The sequence below is a fragment of the Stegostoma tigrinum genome, chromosome 45 (assembly GCF_030684315.1).
Source record: "Stegostoma tigrinum isolate sSteTig4 chromosome 45, sSteTig4.hap1, whole genome shotgun sequence".
NCBI lineage: Eukaryota > Metazoa > Chordata > Chondrichthyes > Orectolobiformes > Stegostomatidae > Stegostoma > Stegostoma tigrinum.
In genome coordinates this window covers 1,584,524-1,607,444 of record NC_081398.1, presented here as the reverse complement: position 1 = coordinate 1,607,444, position 22,921 = coordinate 1,584,524, and the positions used below count along the sequence as shown (strand labels likewise).

Genomic DNA, 22,921 nt, shown 5'->3' with positions numbered 1-22,921 from the left:
AGTGCCCACCCCCTCAGCACTGACCCTCCGACAGTGCCCGCTCCCTCAGCACTCACCCTCCAACAGTGCTGCGCTCCCTTATTTCTGAACTCTGGATGGACATGGAAATGTTTGCTAATTGCAATGAAAGTGTGGGCATGTGGAGAGTGGCAATATTGGCACTGGGGCTTAATGAGAGAGGGGTTGGCAGGGGGAAAGAGACATGATGTTCAGCAATTGGGTAACAGCGAATTTGGATAAGAATTTGGTCATTTTGCTTTGGAAGACAGAGACACTTCAGCAGTTCAGTACCAAGAAAGTTCAGATAGGCAGTTTATGAATTTATCCGGGATTTCCGGGATTTGTGTTCCTCCAATTCCAGCCCCTTGATCATCTCCCAATTCCCATCGCTCCACCATTTACCGCTGTGCCTTCAGCTACCTGGGCCTTGAGCTCTGGAACTGCTTCCCTAAGCTGTCCATAAGACCATAAGACATAGGAGTGGAAGTAAGGCCATTCGGCCCATCAAGTCCACTCCGCCAATTAAATCATGGCTGATGGGCATTTCAGCTCCACTTCCCTGCCCTCTCCCCATAGCCCTTGATTCCTTCTGAGATCAAGATTTTGTCGATCTCTGCCTTGAAGGCATCCAACGTCCCGGCCTCCACTGCACTCTGCAGCAATGAATTCCACAAGCCCACCACACTCTCGCTGAAGAAATGTCTCCTCATTTCTGTTTTAAATTTACCCCCTCTAATTTTAAGGCTGTGCCCACGGGTCCCAGTCTCCCCGCCTAATGGAAACAACTTCACAGCGTCCACCCCTTCTAAGCCATACATTATCTTGTAAGTTTCTATTAGATCTCCCCTCAACCTTCTAAACTCTAATGAGTACAACCCCAGGATCCTTAGCCGTTCATCGTGCGTTAAACCTACCATTCCAGGGATCATCCATGTGAATCTCCGCTGGACACGCTCCAGCGCCAGTATGTCCTTCCTGAGGTGTGGGGCCCAAAATTGGACACAGTATTCTAAATGGGGCCTAACTAGAGCTTTATAAAGTCTCAGAAGCACATCACTGCTTTTATATTCCAACCCTCCTGAGATAAATGACAGCATTACGTTCGCTTTCTTAATCATGGACTCTACCTGCAAGTTAACTTTTAGAGAATCCTGGACCAACACTCCCAGATCCCTTTGTACTTCTGCTTTATGAATTTTCTCACCATTTAGAAAATAGTCCATGCCTGTATTCTTTTTTCCAAAGTGCAAAACCTCACATTTACTCACATCGTGTCTCTCTCTCTCTCTCTCTCTCTGTCTCTCTGTCCACCCCGACTGAGATTTTTCAGCCGCCCTGCCGTGCACCCCCCCCCCATATTTCCTCACAAGTCTGGGAAGTGCGCTGTTCGATCGCCACTCCCATGAGGTACCTTGGGATGTTTCTGCCTTGCTTAAAAAAAGGTGCTATCTAAATGCAAGTAGCCCTCGTCATCGCAGCCCGGTGACGTTGAAGGGAACCCATCGATGCAGATGCTGGTCCTGAATGACTGTACGGGCGCTCCATTTTCTGAATTTCCCAGTCTCTCAGATCGCGACATGATGGGGTTTTTATTCTTGCCTTCGTGTCTTGTAAAGGCAAAGCACAGTGTACCCATTCCTCACCGCCCACCCCTATGCCAAGTGAAGATCCTTACATTTTTTTTTCGTGTTTATTACTCATCTACAGTGTTGGTCTCTTAGCAACTAAGCCATTTGGAGCCCACTCATTACCATAGCAACAAGTTGCCACAACTACCAAACACGTTCAAAAATGTCTGCTTAATGGGGCCGGTGCAAAAAATAAAATCAAAATCCTTGATGTTAACTCTTAAAATCTAGTTTGGGTTATATTTCCCCTGTTTTGGAGGGAGACACCCTTGTCCATCCTTTCTCACCCCCTGGGTTTGGCTAAACCTACTCACGCCTGTCCATCCCAACCCCCACCCACGTTTTCCCAAGTCCGCACTTCAAAATGATAGCTCAGTGATGCCTCCAGGTTGATTCAAGGGCGCAAGGCCCGAGCACCCATCTCCATCCAGCTCTGGCTCAGATTCAAGCCATGCTTTTGAATGCCACGCAACATTTCCCTTCCTTGATTGAGAGAGCGGGAGCAAGGGGCAGCAGCAAAGCCAGAGGAGAGCCGTGGGGCAGGGAGGGAATGGACAGCAGTGGCCACCTGAAGCAGGATTATGGGCCAAGAGCTGGGAAATGAGATTGGATTGATTAGTTGCTTTTTTTTGTGACCAGCACAGACTCTATGGGCTGAACGTCCTTTCTCCGTGTTGCGTAGACCTCTCCGCTCAATGACAAGCTCCAGTAGTTTTGGGGACCAACATTGGGAGGGCTTCACCCGACATGGGAGATTTTATCCACTTGATTTACGTCCTTCTGAAGATTCAGTTCCGTCATGAGAAGGTCTGCATTTCTGTAGCACCGTGTGTGACTTCAGGGAACCTGAAAGAGCTCTGCAGGAACATTGAGGTCCGTCCGCTGCAGTGACACTGGCAGGCAACCAATATGAGTTGAGCAAGATCCCACAAATGGCAAAGTTATCATGTCGAAGCGATCTCTTTTTATTGATGTCAATTTGAGACATAAATGCTGGCCTGGATTCCAGGCAGGGACCCCAAACGTTCTGTTAAATTGTAACCATGGGATTATCCATGTTGACGGCCTCTCCGACAGTGCCCGCTCCCTCAGCACTGACCCTCCGACAGTGCCCACTCCCTCAGCACTGACCCTCCAACAGTGCCCACTCCCTCAGCACTGACCCTCTGACAGTGCCCACTCCCTCAGTGCTGACCCTCCGACAGTGTCCGCTCCCTCAGCACTGACCCTCCAACAGTGCCCACTCCCTCAGCGCTGACCCTCTGACAGTGCCCGCTCCCTCAGCACTGACCCTCCAACAGTGCCCGCTCCCTCAGCACTGACCCTCCGACAGTGCCCACTCCCTCAGCACTGACCCTCCAACAGTGTCCGCTCCCTCAGCACTGACCCTCTGACAGTGCCCACTCTCTCAGTGCTGACTCTCCGACAGTGCCCACTCCCTCAGCACTGACCCTCTGACAGTGCCCACTCCCTCAGCGCTGACCCTCCAACAGTGCCCACTCCCTCACGCTGACCCTCCGACAGTGCCCACTCCCTCAGTGCTGACCCACTGACAGTGCCCACTCCCTCGCGCTGACCCTCCGACAGTGCCCACTCCCTCAGCGCTGACCCTCCGACAGTGCCCACTCCCTCAGCACTGACCCTCCGACAGTGCCCACTCCCTCAGCACTGACCCTCCAACAGTGCCCACTCCCTCAGCGCTGACCCTCTGACAGTGCCCACTCTCTCAGCGCTGACTCTCCGACAGTGCCCGCTCCCTCAGCACTGACCCTCCGACAGTGCCCACTCCCTCAGCACTGACCCTCCGACAGTGCCCACTCCCTCAGCACTGACCCTCCAACAGTGCCCACTCCCTCAGCACTGACCCTCTGCCAGTGCCCACTCCCTCAGCGCTGACTCTCCGACAGTGCCCACTCCATCAGCACTGACCCTCTGACAGTACCCACTCCCTCAGCGCTGACCCTCCAACAGTGCCCACTCCCTCACGCTGACCCTCCGACAGTGCCCACTCCCTCAGCGCTGACCCTCCGACAGTGCCCGCTTCCTCAGCACTGACCCTCCGACAGTGCCCACTGCCTCAGCACTGACCCTCCGACAGTGCGGCACTCCCTCAGCGCTGACCCTCTGACAGTGCCCACTCCCTCAGCACTGACCCTCTGACAGTGCCCACTCCCTCAGCGCTGACCCTCTGACAGTGCCCACTCCCTCAGCGCTGACCCTCTGACAGTGCCCACTCCCTCAGCACTGACCCTCTGACAGTGCCCACTCCCTCAGCGCTGACCCTCTGACAGTGCCCACTCCCTCAGTGCTGACCCTCGGACAGCGCAGCACTCCGTCTGTTACACTGAGGTTTTGAGGATTTTCTGGCCATCACTGTGGTGTTTCATTTGAGCTTCAGATCCAGGTATGAGTGCTGCCCCTCATGTCCATTCAGCCCAGTCCCTCCTGCTGCCTGCAGGTTATCGCTGTAAGTGTAATGATCCCTTTGCTATTGACGATTGCTAGCCCAGCAGTAGATGTGGTTGCCTAGATACCTGCTCTGATGTGGGAAACAAACATGTTCCACCTCACAATTTAGCACGTTTGGCGGTGGCCTTCTGTGTAATGGAGCTGCTTGTTTCCCAGCCCCATCCCCAGATACCGACTGGACGCGTTGCCCCTTCCTCCAGTGAGACTCTGGAAAACTTCTTTTAACTGGAGAAATTTGCAGAACATTGTATGTGTGCAAATCTACACCTGCCTAGTTGACTCAACAGCAACTCGCATACGTACATAAACTAAATCTGTACATAGCACTTGTAGGGTTGCAAATGATCACACAGTGCTTTTGAGGACGATCAAACAAAATTAGACACCATGCCGAACAAGGATCTCTTAGAACTCCTCATAAACTGGGTCAGAGGCCACGGTTACAGAGAGTTGGCGAGAGAGGTTTAGGGAGAGGTGTCCAGGCGTGGCCCCCCAATGGTGGAGCAGTAGAAATCATGGGATGGTCAAGAGGCTGAAATAGGTGGGGGTGACAGAGATGGGGAGGGGGTGTAGGGGCTGGAGGGGGTGACAGAGATGGGGAGGGGGTGTAGGGGCTGGAGGGGGTGACAGAGATGGGGAGGGGGTGTAGGGGCTGGAGGGGGTGACAGAGATGGGGAGGGCGTGTAGGGGCTGGAGGGGGTGACAGAGATGGAGAGGGGGTGTAGGGGCTGGAGGGGGTGACAGAGATAGAGAGAGGGTGTAGGGGCTGGAGGGGCTGACAGAGATAGGGAGGGGGTGTAGGGGCTGGAGGGGGTGACAGTTAGGGAGAGGGTGTAGGGGCTGGAGGGAGTGACAGAGATAGGGAGAGGGTGTAGCGGCTGGAGGGGGTGACAGAGATGGGGAGGGGGTGTAGGGGCTGGAGGGAGTGACAGAGATAGCGCGGGGGTGTAGGGGCTGGAGGGGGTGACAGAGATCGAGAGGGGGTGTAGGGGCTGGAGGGGGTGACAGAGATAGAGAGAGGGTGTAGGGGCTGGAGGGGCTGACAGAGATAGGGAGGGGGTGTGGGGCTGGAGGGGGTGACAGAGATAGGGAGGGGGTGTAGGGGCTGGAGGGGGTGACAGTTAGGGAGAGGGTGTAGGGGCTGGAGGGGGTGACAGAGATAGGGAGAGGGTGTAGCAGCTGGAGGGGGTGACAGAGATGGGGAGGGGGTGTAGGGGCTGGAGGGGGTGACAGAGATCGGGAGGGGGTGTAGGGGCTGGAGAGGCTGACAGAGATAGGGAGGGGGTGTAGGGGCTGGAGAGGCTGACAGAGATAGGGAGGGGGTATAGGGGCTGGTGGGGGTTACAGTGATAGGGAGAGGGGTGTAGGGTCTGGAGAGGCTGACAGAGATAGGGAGGGGGTGTACGGGCTGGAGCGGGTGACAGAGATATGGAGGGGGTGTAGGGGCTGGAGGGGATGATAGAGATAGGGAGAGGGGTGTAGGGGCTGGAGGGGGCGACAGAGATAGGGAGGGGGTGTAGGGGCTGGAGCGTGTGACAGAGATAGGGAGAGGGGTGTAGGGGCTGGAGGGGGTGACAGAGATATGGAGGGGGTGTAGGGGCTGGAGGGGGTGACTGTGGGATTACAGAGTGTGTGATTGTGGAGGAGTTTGAAAAGGAACAAGAGGTATTGCCTGACTATGAGTGTGTAGAGGCCAGTGAGCTCTGGAATGATGGATCAGTGGGATCCTCCTGTTAGCTCGAGCACAGGCTGCAGAGATTGGCGGATTTTAGAAGTTAGTGTGCGACATGTGGTCGATTCACTGAATCAGAAATGACATGTTGGTGGCTTTTGTTCATCGCTGAACTGAACAACAGAAGTTGGTACAACTGGAGAGTGTTTAAAAGATATAAATGTCAGGGTCGCAGTGAATGTGAAATAGCACATTACTCATGAGATGTGAATCTGCCTCCTGGAAAGTAGCTTCTGAATCCAAAACTAGATCCTTGGGGTTGAGTCATGTCCCATGCTCTGATCCATTTGGCTCCCAACTGTTGGAATCTAGTCAAGATTTCTGAGCTTGAATGTGAACGTGAAGTTTATTTAACATGTCAAACGATATTCCATTGTATTCGACTTTTAATTTTCAATTAGTTCCTGGCTGTGGTTTTGCCACATTTTTCTGTCACTGTTTCCCATGATGGAGTCCCTGGTCTGTGTAGGTGTCGCACTGCTGTTAAAGTCTATGCCCAGTGGCAGCACTGTCACATTTCAGCTCTGTGATATCAGACTGAACTGTGATGAAATGCTCCCAGACCAACCAACTCACTGACCCCGCTGCGCACTCGTAAAGCTGTCAGCCAAGCATATGTGTCACCCTTTATGGGACAGACAGCAAGTAGGTAAGACTGTTTTAAAGTTGTCAGTCTCTCGATTAAAACTGACATTCACAGAAAGGTGGTGGAGGCAGAGATAAACAGATTCTTCAGTGACAAAGAATTCCCTGGATTTTGGGGGAGGGCAGGAATGTGGAATTTCCTATTTGCTTGTGGGATGTGAGTATCATGGGTGAGCGAACTGTCAGCCCCACATTTCCGAAGGTGAGGGGGAGCTGCCCTCTTGGATCACTGCAGCCTTTTTGATGTAGATACTCCTGTGGCGCTGCCAGTTCGTGGGAGTCCCAGGATTCTGTCTGAGCAACAGTGAAGGAACGGCGATATATTTCCGAGTCAGGATGGTGAGTGGCTTGGAGGGGAACTTGTAGCCAGCAGTGTTCCCACCCATCGATGGGCCTCGGCCTTGATAGAGGTTGTGAGTTTGCAAAGTGCTCTCTCGGGGGACCTGGTGAGTTGAGAGCACACCCAGAATAACCATGTGTGTCTGTGAGGAATAGGATAGATACTCCACTATCACCCCAAGATCAATCTAGGCTTTCATCCACTCCAGTCCACACTGGGCCCCTGAACACCCCGGTCTGAGAGGGCTCTTCCAGGTGATATTCCCCATGTATTTATGAACACGAAGAGACATTGGTGGGCATTGATAATGCTCCATAACAGCATTGATTGAATCCCTACTCTGTGAACCGCATTATTTGAAGGAGACAGCTCATTGTCATCTTCTCTCGCGCAGTGAGAGGTGGGCAGTAAGTGGTACTGCAGCTGGAGGAGCCCACGTTGTAGGAACGAAGTTTGAGGGAAGTTTCCCACGAGGTGTTGGTGGAGACTCAAAGAAACCACCAAGACCCCAAATGCAACCTCGTTGATGAATGAGCCTGATTGCGGCCTAACTGAGAGGTGCTCAGGTTGTCCATTAGGCCAGTGTTAAGGGTCTCTCAGATTTCAAACCTTAGCCCACACTGTTAGGACCCGAGACAGTTTCAGCGCAGCCCTGACCCAGCCCACCTCAGGTTTTAAAATGTGAGGCTGGATGAACACAGCAGGCCAAGCAGCATCTCAGGAGCACAAAAGCTGACGTTTCGGGCCTAGACCCTTCATCAGAGAGGGGGATGGGGGGAGGGAACTGGAATAAATAGGGAGAGAGGGGGAGGTGGACCGAAGATGGAGAGTAAAGAAGATAGGTGGAGAAGGTGTGGGTGGGGAGGTAGGGAGGGGATAGGTCAGTCCAGGGAAGACGGACAGGTCAAGGAGGTGGGATGAGGTTAGTAGGTAGCTGGGGGTGCGGCTTGGGGTGGGAGGAAGGGATGGGTTACAATCCGACCCCACCACCCAAGACATTTTTCCATCCCCACCCCTGTCTGCTTTCCGGAGAGACCACTCTCTCCGCGACTCCCTTGTTCGCTCCACACTGCCCTCCAACCCCACCACACCCGGCACCTTCCCCTGCAACCGCAGGAAATGCTACACTTGTCCCCACACCTCCTCCCTCACCCCCATCCCAGGCCCCAAGATGACATTCCACATTAAGCAGAGGTTCACCTGCACATCTGCCAATGTGGTATACTGCATCCACTGTACCCGGTGCGGCTTTCTCTACATTGGGGAAACCAAGCGGAGGCTTGGGGACCGCTTTGCAGAACACCTCCGCTCAGTTCGCAACAAACAACTGCACCTCCCAGTCGCAAACCATTTCCACTCCCCCTCCCATTCTCTTGATGACATGTCCATCATGGGCCTCCTGCACTGCCACAATGATGCCACCCGAAGGTTGCAGGAACAGCAACTCATATTCCGCCTGGGAACCCTGCAGCCATATGGTATCAATGTGGACTTCACCAGTTTCAAAATCTCCCCTTCCCCTACTGCATCCCTAAACCAGCCCAGTTCGTCCCCTCCCCCCACTGCACCACATAACCAGCCCAGCTCTTCCCCCCCCACCCACTGCATCCCAAAACCAGTCCAACCTGTCTCTGCCTCCCTAACCGGTTCTTCCTCTCACCCATCCCTTCCTCCCACCCCAAGCCGCACCCCCAGCTACCTACTAACCTCATCCCACCTCCTTGACCTGTCCGTCTTCCCTGGACTGACCTATCCCCTCCCTACCTCCCCACCTATACTCTCCTCTCCACCTATCTTCTTTACTCTCCATCTTCGGTCCACCTCCCCCTCTCTCCCTATTTATTCCAGTTCCCTCCCCCCATCCCCCTCTCTGATGAAGGGTCTAGGCCCGAAACGTCAGCTTTTGTGCTCCTGAGATGCTGCTTGGCCTGCTGTGTTCATCCAGCCTCACATTTTATTATCTTGGAATCTCCAGCATCTGCAGTTCCCATTATCTCTCTCCACCTCAGGTTTTTTCAGGTTTACACCCGTTCGCGCATGCTGTTGACAAAATTGAGTTTTGTGGATTTGAAACACTCTGTTTCCTGGGCAGTCTTATTGCAATAGTTTCTATTTTTATTTTCTGCTTATTCCATGGCATTATTTTGCTGTTTATTTGCATTCTGGTGAGCAGCTATTTAGCAATATTTAGCCAACAGGCTGATGTGACAGAGGAACACATGACTGCAGCTGGTATACAGTCCATGGTGTGTTGGTATGTTCCCGAGCTTCTCATTTTCATTGTCACTGTTCTGTCTCAGAACGCAGCAAGGCAGGCCCCCTCCAGTGATGAGGTGCAGAACTGCTGCAGAACGGCCCAGAGTTACACTGCAGATCAGGCAGATGCTCTGACTGCTTTATATAAATTGGTTGTGTATTTTCAAGAGGGTTAATCTGCCTCACGTGAATGCCTGCCCCTTCTCAGTGGCGACTGCACTCACTGAGTTCAGGGATCGTGTCCCAAAATGATGTACCAACTGGCAGAGTGTCGGAGGGTCAGTGCTGAGGGAGTGCCGCACTGTCGGATGGTCAGCGCTGAGGAAGCGCCGCACTGTCGGAGGGTCAGCGCTGAGGGAGCAGGCACTGTCTGAGGGTCAGTGCTGAGGGAGTGGGCACTGTCGGAGGGTCAGTGCTGAGGGAGTGGGCACTGTCGGAGGGCCAGTCCTGAGGAAGCGCTGCACTGTCGGAGGGTCAGCGCTGAGGGAGTGGGCACTGTCGGAGGGTCAGTGCTGAGAGAAGGGACGCTGTCGGAGTGAGGGGACACTGTCGGAGGGTCAGTGCTGAGGGAGGGGATACTGTCGGAGGGTCAGTCCTGAGGGAGGGGACACTGTCGGAGGGTCAGTGCTGAGGGAGGGGACACTGTCAGAGGGTCAGTGCTGAGGGAGGGGACACTGTCGGAGAGTCAGTGCTGAGGGAGGGGACACTGTTGGAGGGTCAGTGCTGAGGGAGGGACACTGACGGAGGGTCAGTGCTGAGTGAGTGGGCACTGTTGGAGGGTCAGTGCTGAGGGAGTGGGCACTGATGGAGAGTCAGTGCTGAGGGAGGGGACACTGACGGAGGGTCAGTGTTCGATGTCCCGCCTTTCAATAATAGAACATGTATGTTCTCTCCAGCCAGTGAAATTCTAATTGAGGCTGAGCATGCTTGTTTTCTCCATTACACTGTGTCCAATATCTGTCTCTCGTCCACCGTCACAAAAATGACATTGGACAGTCATTATTACTCTCTTGCTGTGCGCGTTGGTTCCCACATTTGCTGCTCCACAACATGCCTACCCTTCCAAATGGCCTTTATTGCCTGCGGTATCTCTTTTGAAATGTTCGAATATTGTGAACATTAGTGGTGGAATTGAATTGTATTTTGTCTTGTGATTAATATGTATTTGAAAAACATCACTCTGAAGTTCATGGGGAAATTTTGTCACTTTGGCTCGAGTGAATCTCCAGTTTGTTTGTTGGAGAGAAGCTGGGACGGCTTTCCTCAGAGAGTTCCAGGACAGAGAGATTGAGGATGGTTCAGGGAGGCTGTAGATATGTTCCAATATTTTGTGTGATCTGGATGGAGTGGAACTGTTTCCAGGAGGTGTGAGGCAGTAGGGAGGGACGAATTGGAGTTGAGTAGTGAGTCACTTGGAGGCGGAGGTGAGAATATTTTAACGTAGCAAGTTATTGTGATCTACAATGTCCTGTGTGAGAAGGAAACTGCAGCAAAAGCACTAACCTGGGAGTGGGCTCACGATGGCAACAGGTTCGACTCACTGCCCCTCCCTATTTCTGTCATCCCCTCCTCCAGCCCCTACACCCCCTCCCTATCTCTGTCACCCCCTCCAGCCCCTACACCCCCTCCCTATCTCTGTCACCCCCTCCGTCCCCCTACACCCCTTCCCTATCTCTGTCACCCCCTCCCTATCTCTGTCACCTCCTCCAGCCCCTACACCCCCTCCCTATCTCTGTCACCCCCTCCAGCCCCTACACCCCCTCCCTATCTCTGTCATCCCCTCCAGCCCCTACACCCCCTCCCTATCTCTGTCACCCTCTCCAACCCCTAAACACCCTCCTGATCTCTGTCACCTCCTCCAGCCCCTACAACCTCTCCCTATCTCTGTCACCTCCTCCAACCCCTACACCCCCTCCCTAGCTCTGTCACCTCTTCCAGACCCAACATCCCCTCCCTATCTCTGTACCCCCCTCCATCCCCCTACACCCCCTCCCTATCTCTGTCACCCCCTCCATCCCTCTACACCCCTCCCGATCTCTGTCAACCCCTCCAGCCCCTACACCCCCTCCCTATCTCTGTCACCCCCTCCAGCCGCTACACCCCCTCCCTATCTCTGTCACCCCCTCCAGCCCCCTACACCCCCTCCCTATCTCTGTCACCCCCTCCATCCCCTACACCCCCTCCCTATCTCTGTCACCGCCTCCATCCCCTACACCCCCTCCCTATCTCTGTCATCCCCTCCAGCCATGACACCCCCTCCCTATCTCTGAACCCCCTCAGTCCCCCTACACCCTCTCCCTATCTCTGTCACCCCCTCCATCCCCCTACACCCCCTTGCTATCTCTGACAGCCCCTCCAGACCCTACACCCCCTCCCTTTGTCTGTCACCCCCTCCCGCCCAACATCCCCTCCCTATCTCTGTAAAACCTTCCAGACTCTATAACCCCTCACTATTTCTGTGACCGCCTTCAACCCCTACACTCCCTCCCTATCTCTGTAAACTCCTCCCACCCCTTCATCCCCTCCCTATCTCTGCCACCCCCTCACTGTTTCTGTCACTCCCTCCAGCCCCTACACCCCTTCCCTATCTCTGTCACTCCCTCCAGCACCTACACCCCTTCCCTATCTCTGTCACGTCCTCCAGCCCCTACACCCCCTCACTATCTCTGTCACCCGCTCCAGCCCCTACACACCCTCCACACCCTCTCCCCATCTCTGTCAACCCCTCCAGCCCCTCCCTATCTCTATCACCTCCTCCAGCCCCTACACCTCCTCCCTATCTCTGTCACCTCCTCCACACCCCTACACCCCCTCCCTATCTCTGTACCCTCTCCGTCCCCCTACACCCCCTCCCTATCTGTGTCACCCCCTCCAGCCCCGACACCCCCTCCCTATCTCTGTCACCCCCTCCGTCCCCCTACACCCCCTCCCTATCTCTATCAGCCCCTCCAGACCCTACATCCCCTCCCTATCTCAGTCACCCCCTCCAGCCCCCTACACCACCTCCCTGTTTCTGTCACTCCCTTCCAGCTCCTACACCCCTTCCCTATCTTTGTCACTCCCTCCAGCCCCTACACCCCCTCCCTGTCTCTGTCACGTCCTCCAGCCCCTACACCTCCTCCCTATCTCTGTCACCCGCTCCAACCCTTACACCCCCTCCCTATCTCTGTCACCTCCTCCAGCCCCGACACCCTCTCCCTATCCCTGTCACCTCCTCCAGCCCCTACACCTCCTCCCTATCTCTGTCACCCGCTCCAGCCCCTACACCTCCTCCCTATCTCTGTCACCTCGTCCACACCCCTACACCCCCTCCCTTTCTCTGTCACCTCCTCCAGCCCCTACACCCTGTCCCTATTTCTGTAACCCCCTCCAGCCCCTACACCCCCACCTTATCTCTGCCACCTCCTCCAACCCCTACACCCTCTCTCTATCTCTGTACCCTCTCCGTCCCCCTACACCCCCTCCCTATCTCTGTACCCTCTCCGTCCCCCTACACCCCCTCCCTATCTTTGTCACCCCCTCCAGCCCCGACACCCCCTCCCTATCTTTGTCACCCCCTCCAGCCCCGACACCCCCTCCCTATCTCTGTAACCCCCTCAGTCCCCCTACACCCCCTCCCTATCTCTGTCAGCCCCTCCAGACCCTACACCCCCTCCCTGTCTCTGTCACGTCCCCCAGCCCCTACACTGCCCCCCATCTCTGTCACCCCCTCCATCCACTCCACCCCCTCCCTATCTCTGTCACCCCCTCCGGTCCCTACACCCCTCCCTATCTGCATTACCTCCTCCAATTCCAGCTTCTTGAGTAATCCCTGATTCCCATCGTTCCCCAGTTGGGGGCCGTTCCTTCAGCTGCCTGGGCCCCGAACTCTGGACCTCGCTGTCTGTGTCCTGAAAGATGTGCTTTTAAGCTAAGTATCTGGTCTCCTTGAAAGCCTAGTTGTGTAAGTTGGGATTGATGTGATCCTTTGCGAGATGCCTTGGTACTCATTACTGGAACAGGCATTGTTTTTGTCTCGAGTAGGATTTGAGGTTCTTCTGTTGGAGCATGTGGACGGCCATGTCAGACGATAACTCACTGAGGCCCATGCTCACTGCGTTCGCACTGACTGGTGTCCGGACCTGGGGTTGTCCTCAATCTGTGCAACTCAATAATGTAACCAGTTCACCAGCTTCCAGTCAGTTCTCTCGTGCCCCGGTTGGTAAGACATGATGCTCCCCCCAGCTAATGCCACCCACTGGCATCAACTGCATGTCATGTTGTTGGCCTCAGCAACATTGGATACAAGGTTTAGAACACAGAACATCAGACAGTACAGCACAGTGCAGGCCCTTCGGCCCACGATGTTGTGCTGACCTATTACTCTACAAAGATCAAACTACCCTGCATACCCTACATTTTACTATCCTCCATGTGCCTATCCAAGAGTCGCTTATCAGTGTCTAAGGTATGTGACTCCACTCCCACTGCCGGCCGTGCATTCCACAAGCCCACCACTCTCTGTGTGAAGAACCTACCTCTGACATCTCCCCTATACCTTCCTCCATTCACCTTAAAATTATTCCCCCTCGTAACAGTCATTTCCGCTCTGGGAAGAAGTCTCTGACTATCCACTCTATTAATGCCTCTCATCATCTTGTATGCCTCTATCAAGTCACCTCTCATCCTTCTTCGCTCCAATGAGAAAAGCCCTCACTCCCTCAACCTTTCCTCATAAGACCTGCCCTCTGGTCCAAGCAGCATCCTGCACCCTCTCTAAAGCTTTCACGTCCTTCCTATAATGAGGCAACTGGAATTGAACACAATATTTCCAAGTGAGACCTAACCAGGGTTTTATAGAGCTACAGCATAACCTCACTGTTCTTAAACTCTACTCCCCTGTCAATGAAAGCCAACACACCATCTGCCTTCTTTACAACCCTATCAACAGGATAGCAACTTTGAGGGATCTATGGACATGGACCCCAAGATCCCTCTGTTCCTCCGCACTGCCAAGAACCCTGGCATTAATCCTGTATTCTGCATTCAAATTTGACCTTCCAAGGTGAATCACTTCACACTTTTCTGGGTTGAATTCCATCTGCCACTTCTTTGCCCAACTGTGTATCCTGTCAATGTCCCATTGCAACCTACAACAGCCGTCCACGCTGTCCACAACTTCACCAACCTTCATGTCATCAACAAACTTACTAACCCACCCTTCTACTTCTTCATCCAAATCATTTATAAAGATCACAAAGAGCAGAGGTCCCAGAACAGATCCCTGCGGAACACCACTGGTCACTGAGCTCCAGGCTGAATACTTTCCATCAACTACCACCCTCTATCTTCTATTGGTCAGCCAGTTCTGTATCCAGACAGCCAATTTTCCCTGAATCCCATGCCTCCTTACTTTCTGAATGAGCCTACCATGTGGAGCCTTATCAAATGCCTTGCTGAAACCGATATACACCATATTCACCGCTCTGCCTTCATCAATGTGCTTTGTCACATCTCAAAGAATTCAATAAGGCTTGTGAGGCATGACCTGTCCCCCTCAAAGCTATGCTGACTATTTCTAATCAAACTGTGCTTTTCCAAATAATCATAAATACTATCTCTCAGAATCCTCTCCAATAATTTGCCCACAACAGAAGTAAGACTGACCAGTCTGTAATTTCTAGGATTATCCCTATTCCATTTCTTTAACAAGGGAATGACATTTGCCACCCTCCAATTATCTGGTAGTACTCCAGTGGACAGTGAGGATGCAGAGATCATCGCCAAAGGGGCATCAGTCTGTTCCCTTGCTTCCCGTAGAAACCCTTGGGTATATCCCGTCTGGCCCCGGGGACTTATCTTTCCTCATGTTTTTCAAAATTTGTAGCACATCCTCCTTCCTAACATCAACCTGTTTGAGTATATCTGCCTGTTTCATGCTGTCCTCACAAACGTCAAGGTCCCTCTCACTGGTGAATACTGAAGCAAAGTATTCAGTAAGGACTTCCCCTACCTACTCTGACTCCATGCACAAGTTCCCTCCACTATCCCTGACTGGCCCTACCCTCACTCTGGCCATCCTCTTGTTCTTCACATAAGCGTAGCATGCCTTGGGGTTTTCCTTGATCCAACCCACCAAGGTTTTTTGATACCCCCTTCTAGCTCTCCTAAGTCCATTCTTCAGTTCCTTCTTGGCCACCTTGTAGACCTCTAGAGCCTTGTCTGATCCTTGCTTCCTCAACCTTAAGGAAGCTTCCTTCTTCCTCTTGACTAGATATTCCACATGTCTTGCCATCCAAGGTCCCTTCACCTTACCATCACTTCCTTGCCTCAGTGGGACAAACCGATCCAGTATTCGCAGCAAATGCTCCCTAAACAACCCTCACATCTCTGCCGTGCATTCTCCCTGAGAACATCTGATCCCAGTTCGTGCTCCGCAGTTCCTGCCTAACAGCATTGTAATTCCCCCTCCCCCAATTAGATACTCTCCCATACCGCCTGCTCCTATCCCTCTCCATGACTTTAGTAAAGTTGTGATCGCTGTCACCAAAATGGTCTCCCACCGAGAGATCTGACACCTGGCCAGGTTCGTTGCTAAGCACCAAATCCAACATGGCCTCCCCTCTAGTCGGTGGGTGGGCTGGTGCTGGTTTGTGAGTAATGCATGTGGCGAGAGTATGTCTTTCCTTGCATTGCTGGTCACCTTGTGTATCTCGTGGGCCCCATCTTTGGGAGCAAGTTCCCACGCAGGTGCAGCCTGGATCTGCCCAGATGTTATCGAGAATGGGTCAAGTGATCTGGTCTGCACCATGCTGTTTGCCGTGGCCCAACGGGAATGAAGAACGAAGCTGGTGGTGAGAGAGAACCGTTTCACCTATGTCTTAGCCTGTTGCTGAGTGCTGGGTGCAAAGGGAGACTTCACTCCTGTCTTCCTCCCTCCACTTACTACCTCCTTGCTCCCTGCCCCACCCCCACCTCACTCTCTGCCAATGGCTGGGGAATTACCTGACTGCCTTCTGCTGGCTCGCTGAAGGACTGAGTTTCCTGAACCACCGCCCCCCCCCCCCGCCCCCCCACCGAGACTGCCCACTATGTCTCATGGTTGCAGTCTGCTGTCAGCAAGGGGTTATGGGGGAGCTGGTTAGCAAGCGGTTAATGGGGAGCTGGTCAGCAAGGGGTTAATGGGGAGCTGGTCAGCAAAGGGGTTAATGGGGAGCTGGTCAGCAAGGGGTTAATGGGGCAGTCAGTCAGGAAGGAGTTAATGGGACAGTCGGTCAGGAAGGGGTTAATGGGGCAGTTGGTCAGGAAGGGGTTAATGGGGAAGCTGGTCAGCAAGGGGTTAATGGGGAGCTGGTCAGGAAGGGGTTAATGGGGCAGTCAGTCAGGAAGGGGTTAATGGGACAGTCGGTCAGGAAGGGGTTAATGGGGAAGCTGGTCAGGAAGGGGTTATTGGGACAGTCAGTCAGAAGAGGTTAATGGAGGGGCTAGTCAGGAAGGGGTTAATGGGGCAGTTGGTCAGGAAGGGGTTAATGGGGCAGTCGGTCAGGAAGGGGTTATTGGAGGAGCTGCTGATGTTGAATCAAACTGCAAGGACTAGATGGGATGGAGACGCTCCCCTCAGAATGGGGCTCCAGGCTTGCAGGAAGAGAATCAGTAAAATGATTCCATTGTAAAGAAACACAGACCTCGTTCTGACTCCTGCCAGGGAGAGAGGAGCACTCTCAAGCTGCAGTGTAAAACATTCAGCAATTTATATTCTGTTCTCTCTCTCTCTCACTCTCATACACACAGCGCTCCCCCATCATCTCCCGCTCGCTGCCTCCCTCCACAGCCAGTAAAATGTACATCACCCACCTCAGGGAGAGAGAGAGAGAGAGAGAGAGAGACAGAGCTGGGATCATAAAGAAATGATAGCGTGAGAGACTAGTGTAGCCATCAGCTTATCTCCTGAGTGGAGTGGCATTCTCTCCTCTCTCTCTCTCTCTCTCTCTCTCTCTCCCCCTTCCTTCACCACCCCCCCTCCACCCGACACCCCCCACTCCCCAACTCCCCCTGCTTCTGTCTTCCTCCCCCGCTAAAGCCTACCTAACAGTTCTAGGTCGCAAGAGCTGTGTGCGCTTCCTTGTCCTTAGAATTAATAAAATATATCTACCATCGCACTGCGAAGGGAAACAGACCGTGATCTGTACATGAAGAGAAAAGCAAAGCTAACATCCTTTTGCCCCTGTGTGGTATGTATCGTTCTCTCTCTCTCTCTCTCTCTATCTATGACTTGCTCGCTCTATGCTGTTTACCTGCCCGTGTGTGTGTGTGTGTGTGTGTGTGTGTGTGTGTATGTTTCTGTGTTGTGTGTGCCTCCGCGGGCGTACATGTCTGTGTGTGCAACTGCGTGTGTTTGTGCAGGGCACACATTTCTGCATTGCTGTGTGCAGGCACATTAGTGTGCTGTGCAATGCATGTGAAAACCAAAATGCATGTTGCACTGCATTCAGCAATTGTCAGACCATCTTATTCAGCACTACCCCCTGTCAAGCCCTGACCATCCTCAATCATTTTTCCACTGGCAATTGATGCTGTTTGAAGGGCTGTCAGGCTGGAGAAGGTGTGCAGCACACGTCTCATTATGAAATTGTTTCTCAATCCTGGCACTTGTTCGTAGTCTGCATTACCTTCATTGCCTCCTCTCCCTCTGACAGCTAGTCCATCTGAGAGCCCTCTCTGAAGTGAATGCATTCTGGCTTGGCTGATTGAGAAACAGTCCTGGACGAAAGTAGGGCTCTCTGCTTCTGCGCTGATGGCCAATTTAAGGGGATGTACCTGTCACCCATCCGTCACCTCGGAGGCGCCTGGGATATCTGGGGTGAGAGAGCGGCTTCCCAATGGCCAGTTGTTGATGCAGGGTGTGGACACTGTTTATCGCTGACCCTGTAGCCAGGTGCCAGGAGGCGACGGTGCAGCGTGTAGACCCTGAGCAGAGAGAAGGTTTTGCATTTCTGTAGCACCTTTCACCAGCTCAGGGTGTCCCAAAGCACTGACTGCTGACGAAGGACATTCCCAAGTACAGGTGCTGTCGTAAATGTGGGAAAATCAGCAGCCATTTTGTGCACAGCAAGCTCCCACACATAGCAATTTCGCAATCATTGAATCCCCACAGTGTTGAAGCAGGCTATTCAGCCCATCATATCCAAACAACCCTCCAAAGAACATCCCACTCAGACCCACACACCTACCCTAATCTTGTAACACTGCACTTCCACTGTTAATGCACCCAGCCTGTACATCCCGGCACAACCGGTCAAGCCACCTAGCACCTTAGATGATGAGGGATAAATATTGGCCCCAGGATGCCAGGGAGAACCGCCCTGGAATTCTTTGACACAACCGTAGAGCAGGCATCATCACATATCATTGGAAAGTACCTCTGACAGTATGGTGCTCCCTCAGTGCTGATCCTCCGACTGTGCGGCGTTCCCTCGGCACTGACCCTCCGACAGTGCCCACTCCCTCAAAACTGACCCTCCAACAGTGCCCACTCCCTCAGCACTGACCCTCTGACAGTGCGGCGATCCCTCAGCGCTGACCCTCTGACAGTGCGGCGCTTGCTCAGCACTGCCCCTCTGACAGTGCTCACTCCCTCAGCACTGACCCTCCGACAGTGCCCACTCCCTCAGACTGACTCTCCGACAGTGCCCGCTCCCTCAGCACTGACCCTCCAACAGCACCCGCTCCCTCAGCACTGACCCTCTGACAGCGCCGGCTCCCTCAGCACTGACCCTCCGACAGAGCCCGCTCCCTCAGCACTGACCCTCCGACAGCGCCCGCTTCCTCAGCACTGACCCTCCGACAGCACCCGCTCCCTCAGCACTGACCCTCCGACAGTGCGGCGCTCCCTCAGCACTGACCCTCTGACAGTGCCCACTCCCTCAGCACTGACCCTCCGACAGTGCGGCGCTCCCTCAGCACTGACCCTCTGACAGTGCCCACTCCCTCAGCACTGACCCTCCGACAGTGCCCACTCCCTCAGCACTGACCCTCCGACAGCACCCGCTCCCTCAGCACTGACCCTCCCACAGTGCCCGCTCCCTCAGCGCTGACCCTCCGACAGTGCCCGCTCCCTCAGCACTGACCCTCCGACAGTGAAGCATTACATCAGCACTGACCCTCCGACAGTGCCTGCTCCCACAGCACTTACCCTCCGACAGTGCCCACTCCCTCAGCACTGACCCTCCGACAGCACCCGCTCCCTCAGCACTGACCCTCCCACAGTGCCCGCTCCCTCAGCGCTGACCCTCCGACAGTGCCCGCTCCCTCAGCACTGACCCTCCGACAGTGAAGCATTACATCAGCACTGACCCTCCGACAGTGCCTGCTCCCACAGCACTTACCCTCCGACAGCGCCCGCTCCCTCAGGACTGACTCTCTGACAGTGCCCACTCCCTCAGCACTGACTCTCTGACAGTGCCCGCTCCCTCAGCACCGACCCTCTGACAGTGCCCACTCCCTCAGCACAGACCCTCCGACAGTGCCCGCTCCCACAGCACTGACCCTCCGACAGTGCCCGCTCCCTCAGCACTGACCCTCCGACTGTTTGGTTTGTGATATTGAATAAGATAGCATTGGCATATGGTGACCTGATGATGATAGATTGGATGAGATGGTCTGCCAGACTGGGGCAGTTGGTTGCGTCTGCCCTCTGCTTGTGCAGGAGGTGGGTAGGACATGTTTTCAAGCCTGTTAAAGTGACCCCTACATCATGGATGCAGCCCTGATGTAAGGCAGCCACAATAATGGTCCCTTTAAGAATATTTAAAAACCTGCCAAGTTTATTTGTTTGTGTCACATGACTAATGTTGTGCAGGTAACCATTGGCAACCATCTCTAATTGAGAGTCTACCTTATGTGGTGAACTGCTTTAATGCATCAGTGATTAAAAAATCAGGTCCTTAGGTCAGAAGGAATGTCTGAAATCCCAGGGCCATCAGACATGGGTAGTGGTGGATTCGAACCAGAAGATCACCCTTGAGTTTATACAGCGACAGGGGCTGAATGGCCACCTTCTTCCGGTACTTCTGTTCCATTCCTGAACCGTGCAAAACCCTCTGCCTCATCTTGGGTTTAACAGAGTGAGTCCTCTACCTGGTGCAGTCTGGATCCTCTACTCTTCTTTTCCCCAATGCTGAACCACCCGCGTCCATGTGCGCGGCTGCCATTTTGTCTGTTGCCATGGTTATGCAGTCTGGCATACTGTTACTGAGCTTGTCAACTTTGGTGGGACAGAATCCTTGTGGTTTCAGTCCATGACCTCCCCACACCCTTGATATGACTGTCCTGAAACTGTGCAATTGGAGTGCTAAGGACTCCCAGTGGAAGGGAACCATTTTACCCTGTCACCTACACTCTTACCATCAATAACCTCAAGTTTCCAATGAGGGAGGAGACGTTGCCGCATCTATTTCTGGGAAATGGCTGTGCCAAGTAGGTCAAGTTTCCATCACTTTAGGAGACTATGGTGTCCTCAGTTTGGGACAGCTGTGTTAAAAGAGAAGGAACCATACAAAGTAAGAACAATCCAACTAGGGACAGGAGTTGGCCATTCTGCCCCTTGAACCTGTTCTGCCATTCTTTAAGATCATGGCTGACGAACTCCAGACGTGTGACCTATATCCCTTCATACCTTTGCTAACAATTTTCCTTTCTCAAATTTAAAACTAACTGATCCAGTATCCACTGCTGTCTGTGGAAGAGAATTCCAAACCTATCGTGCCTATTGTGTGTGGAAGTACTTCGTAAAATTTCTCCTCAACAGTCTGGTCCTAATCCTCAGACCAAGGCCCCAGTTCTAGAATCGCTTAAACAGTGGAAATAGTTTATCTACCCTGTCTTTCCCTGTTAATATCTTTAAGACTTTGATCAGATCACCCCGTAATCATCTAAATTCTAGAGAAAACAGGTCTAATTGTGTCATCTCTCTCATAACCTAACTCCTGAAGTCCAGGTATCATTCATGTAAATCTATGGTGTTCTCACTCCAGGGTCATTTTACCCTTCCTAAGGTGTGGGACCCAGATCTGCTCACATTTCTCACAAGTGAGGCCTAAACAGGGATTAAGGGAAGGTAGACTTCAGTGGACTGAGAAGGAATCTGGTGCAGCTCAATTAGATAGAAGTTCGACAGGTGAACGTCGGGCGGCATGGTGGCTCAGTGGTTAGCTCTGCTGCCTCAACAGTGTCAGGGTCCCAGGTTCAATCCCACCCTCGGCTGACTGTCTGTGTGGAGTTTGCACATTCTCCCTGTGTCTGTTTGGGTTTCCTCCGGGTGCTCCGATTTCCTCCCACAGTCCAAAGATGTCCTGGTTAGGGTGGATTGACCGTGCTAAATTGTCCCGTAGTGCCCAGGGATGTGCGGGTTAGGGTGGTTTGGCCGAGCTAAATTGTCCCATAGTGCCCAGGGATGTGTGGGTTAGGGTGGATTGGCCGTGCTAAATTGTCCCGTAGTGTCCAGGGATGTGCGGGTTAGGGTGGATTGGCCATGCTAAACTGTCCCATAGTGCCCAGGGATGTGTGGGTTAGGGTGGATTGGCCGTGCTAAATTGTCCCATAGTGCCCAGGGATGTGCGGGTTAGGGTGGGTTGGCCGTGCTAAATTGTCCCATAGTGCCCAGGGATGTGCGGGTTAGGGTGGATTGGCCGTGCTAAATTGTCCCGTAGTGCCCAGGGATGTGCGGGTTAGGGTGGATTGGCCGTGCTAAATTGTCCCATAGTGCCCAGGGATGTGCAGGTTAGGGTGGATTGGCCGTGCTAAATTGTCTCATAGTGCCCAGGGATGTGTGAGTTAGGATGGATTGGCTGTGCTAAATTGTCCCATAGTGCCCAGGGATGTGTGGGTTAGGGTGGATTGGCCGTGCTAAATTGTCCCATAGTGCCCAGGGATGTGCAGGTCAGGGTGGATTGGCCGTGCTAAATTGTCTCATAGTGCCCAGGGATGTGTGAGTTAGGATGGATTGGCTGTGCTAAATTGTCCCATAGTGCCCAGGGATGTGCAGGTTAGGGTGGGTTGGCCGTGGTAAATTATCCCATAGTGCCCAGGGATGTGCAGGTTAGGGTGGATTGGCCATGCTAAATTGTCCCATAGTGTCCAGGGATGTGCGGGTTAGGGTGGATTGGCCGTGCTAAATTGTCCCATAGTGCCCAGGGATGTGCGGGTTAGGGTGGATTGGCCGTGATAAATTGTCCCGTAGTGCCCAGGGATGTGTAGGTTAGGGTGGGTTGGCCGTGCTAAATTGTCCCATAGTGCCCAGGGATGTGAGGGTTAGGGTGGATTGGCCGTGCTAAATTGTCCCGTAGTGCCCAGGGATGTGCGGGTTAGGGTGGACTGGCCATAGTAAATTGTCCCATAGTGCCCAGGGATGTGCGGGTTTGGGTGGGTTGGCCGTGCTAAATTGTCCCGTAGTGCCCAGGGATGTGCAGGTTAGGGTGGGTTGGCCGTGCTAAATTGTCCCATAGTGCCCAGGGATGTGCGGGTTAGGGTGGGTTGGCCGTGCTAAATTGTCCCATAGTGCCCAGGGATGTGCGGGTTAGGGTGGATTGGCCGCGCTAAATTGTCCCGTAGTGCCCAGGGATGTGCAGTTTATGGTGGGTTGGCCGTGCTAAATTGTCCCATAGTGCCCAGGGATGTGCAGGTTAGGGTGGATTGGCCGTGCTAAATTGTCCCGTAGTGCCCAGGGATGTGCGGGTTAGGGTGGACTGGCCATAGTAAATTGTCCCGTAGTGCCCAGGGATGTGAGGGTTAGGGTGGATTGGCCGTGCTAAATTGTCCCGTAGTGCCCAGGGATGTGCGGGTTAGGGTGGGTTGGCCGTGCTAAATTGTCCCATA

At 53.5% G+C, this 22,921-nt stretch overlaps 1 protein-coding gene across 8 annotated transcripts in view; it reads left to right on the top strand.

Moving 5' to 3' along the window:
• Positions 1-22,921, top strand: part of LOC125448645 (disks large homolog 4) — a 324,649-nt gene that overhangs the window by 76,699 nt on the left and 225,029 nt on the right. The window contains exon 1 of one of the 8 annotated variants that reach the window (XM_059642668.1): positions 17,071-17,280. The exons of the other annotated variants lie outside the window; for them this stretch is intronic. Within the exon in view, the coding sequence (XP_059498651.1) occupies positions 17,239-17,280 (42 nt within the window). The 5' untranslated portion in view covers positions 17,071-17,238. Of the gene's footprint in view, positions 1-17,070; positions 17,281-22,921 lie in introns of those variants that run through there. 8 annotated transcript variants of the gene reach the window in all.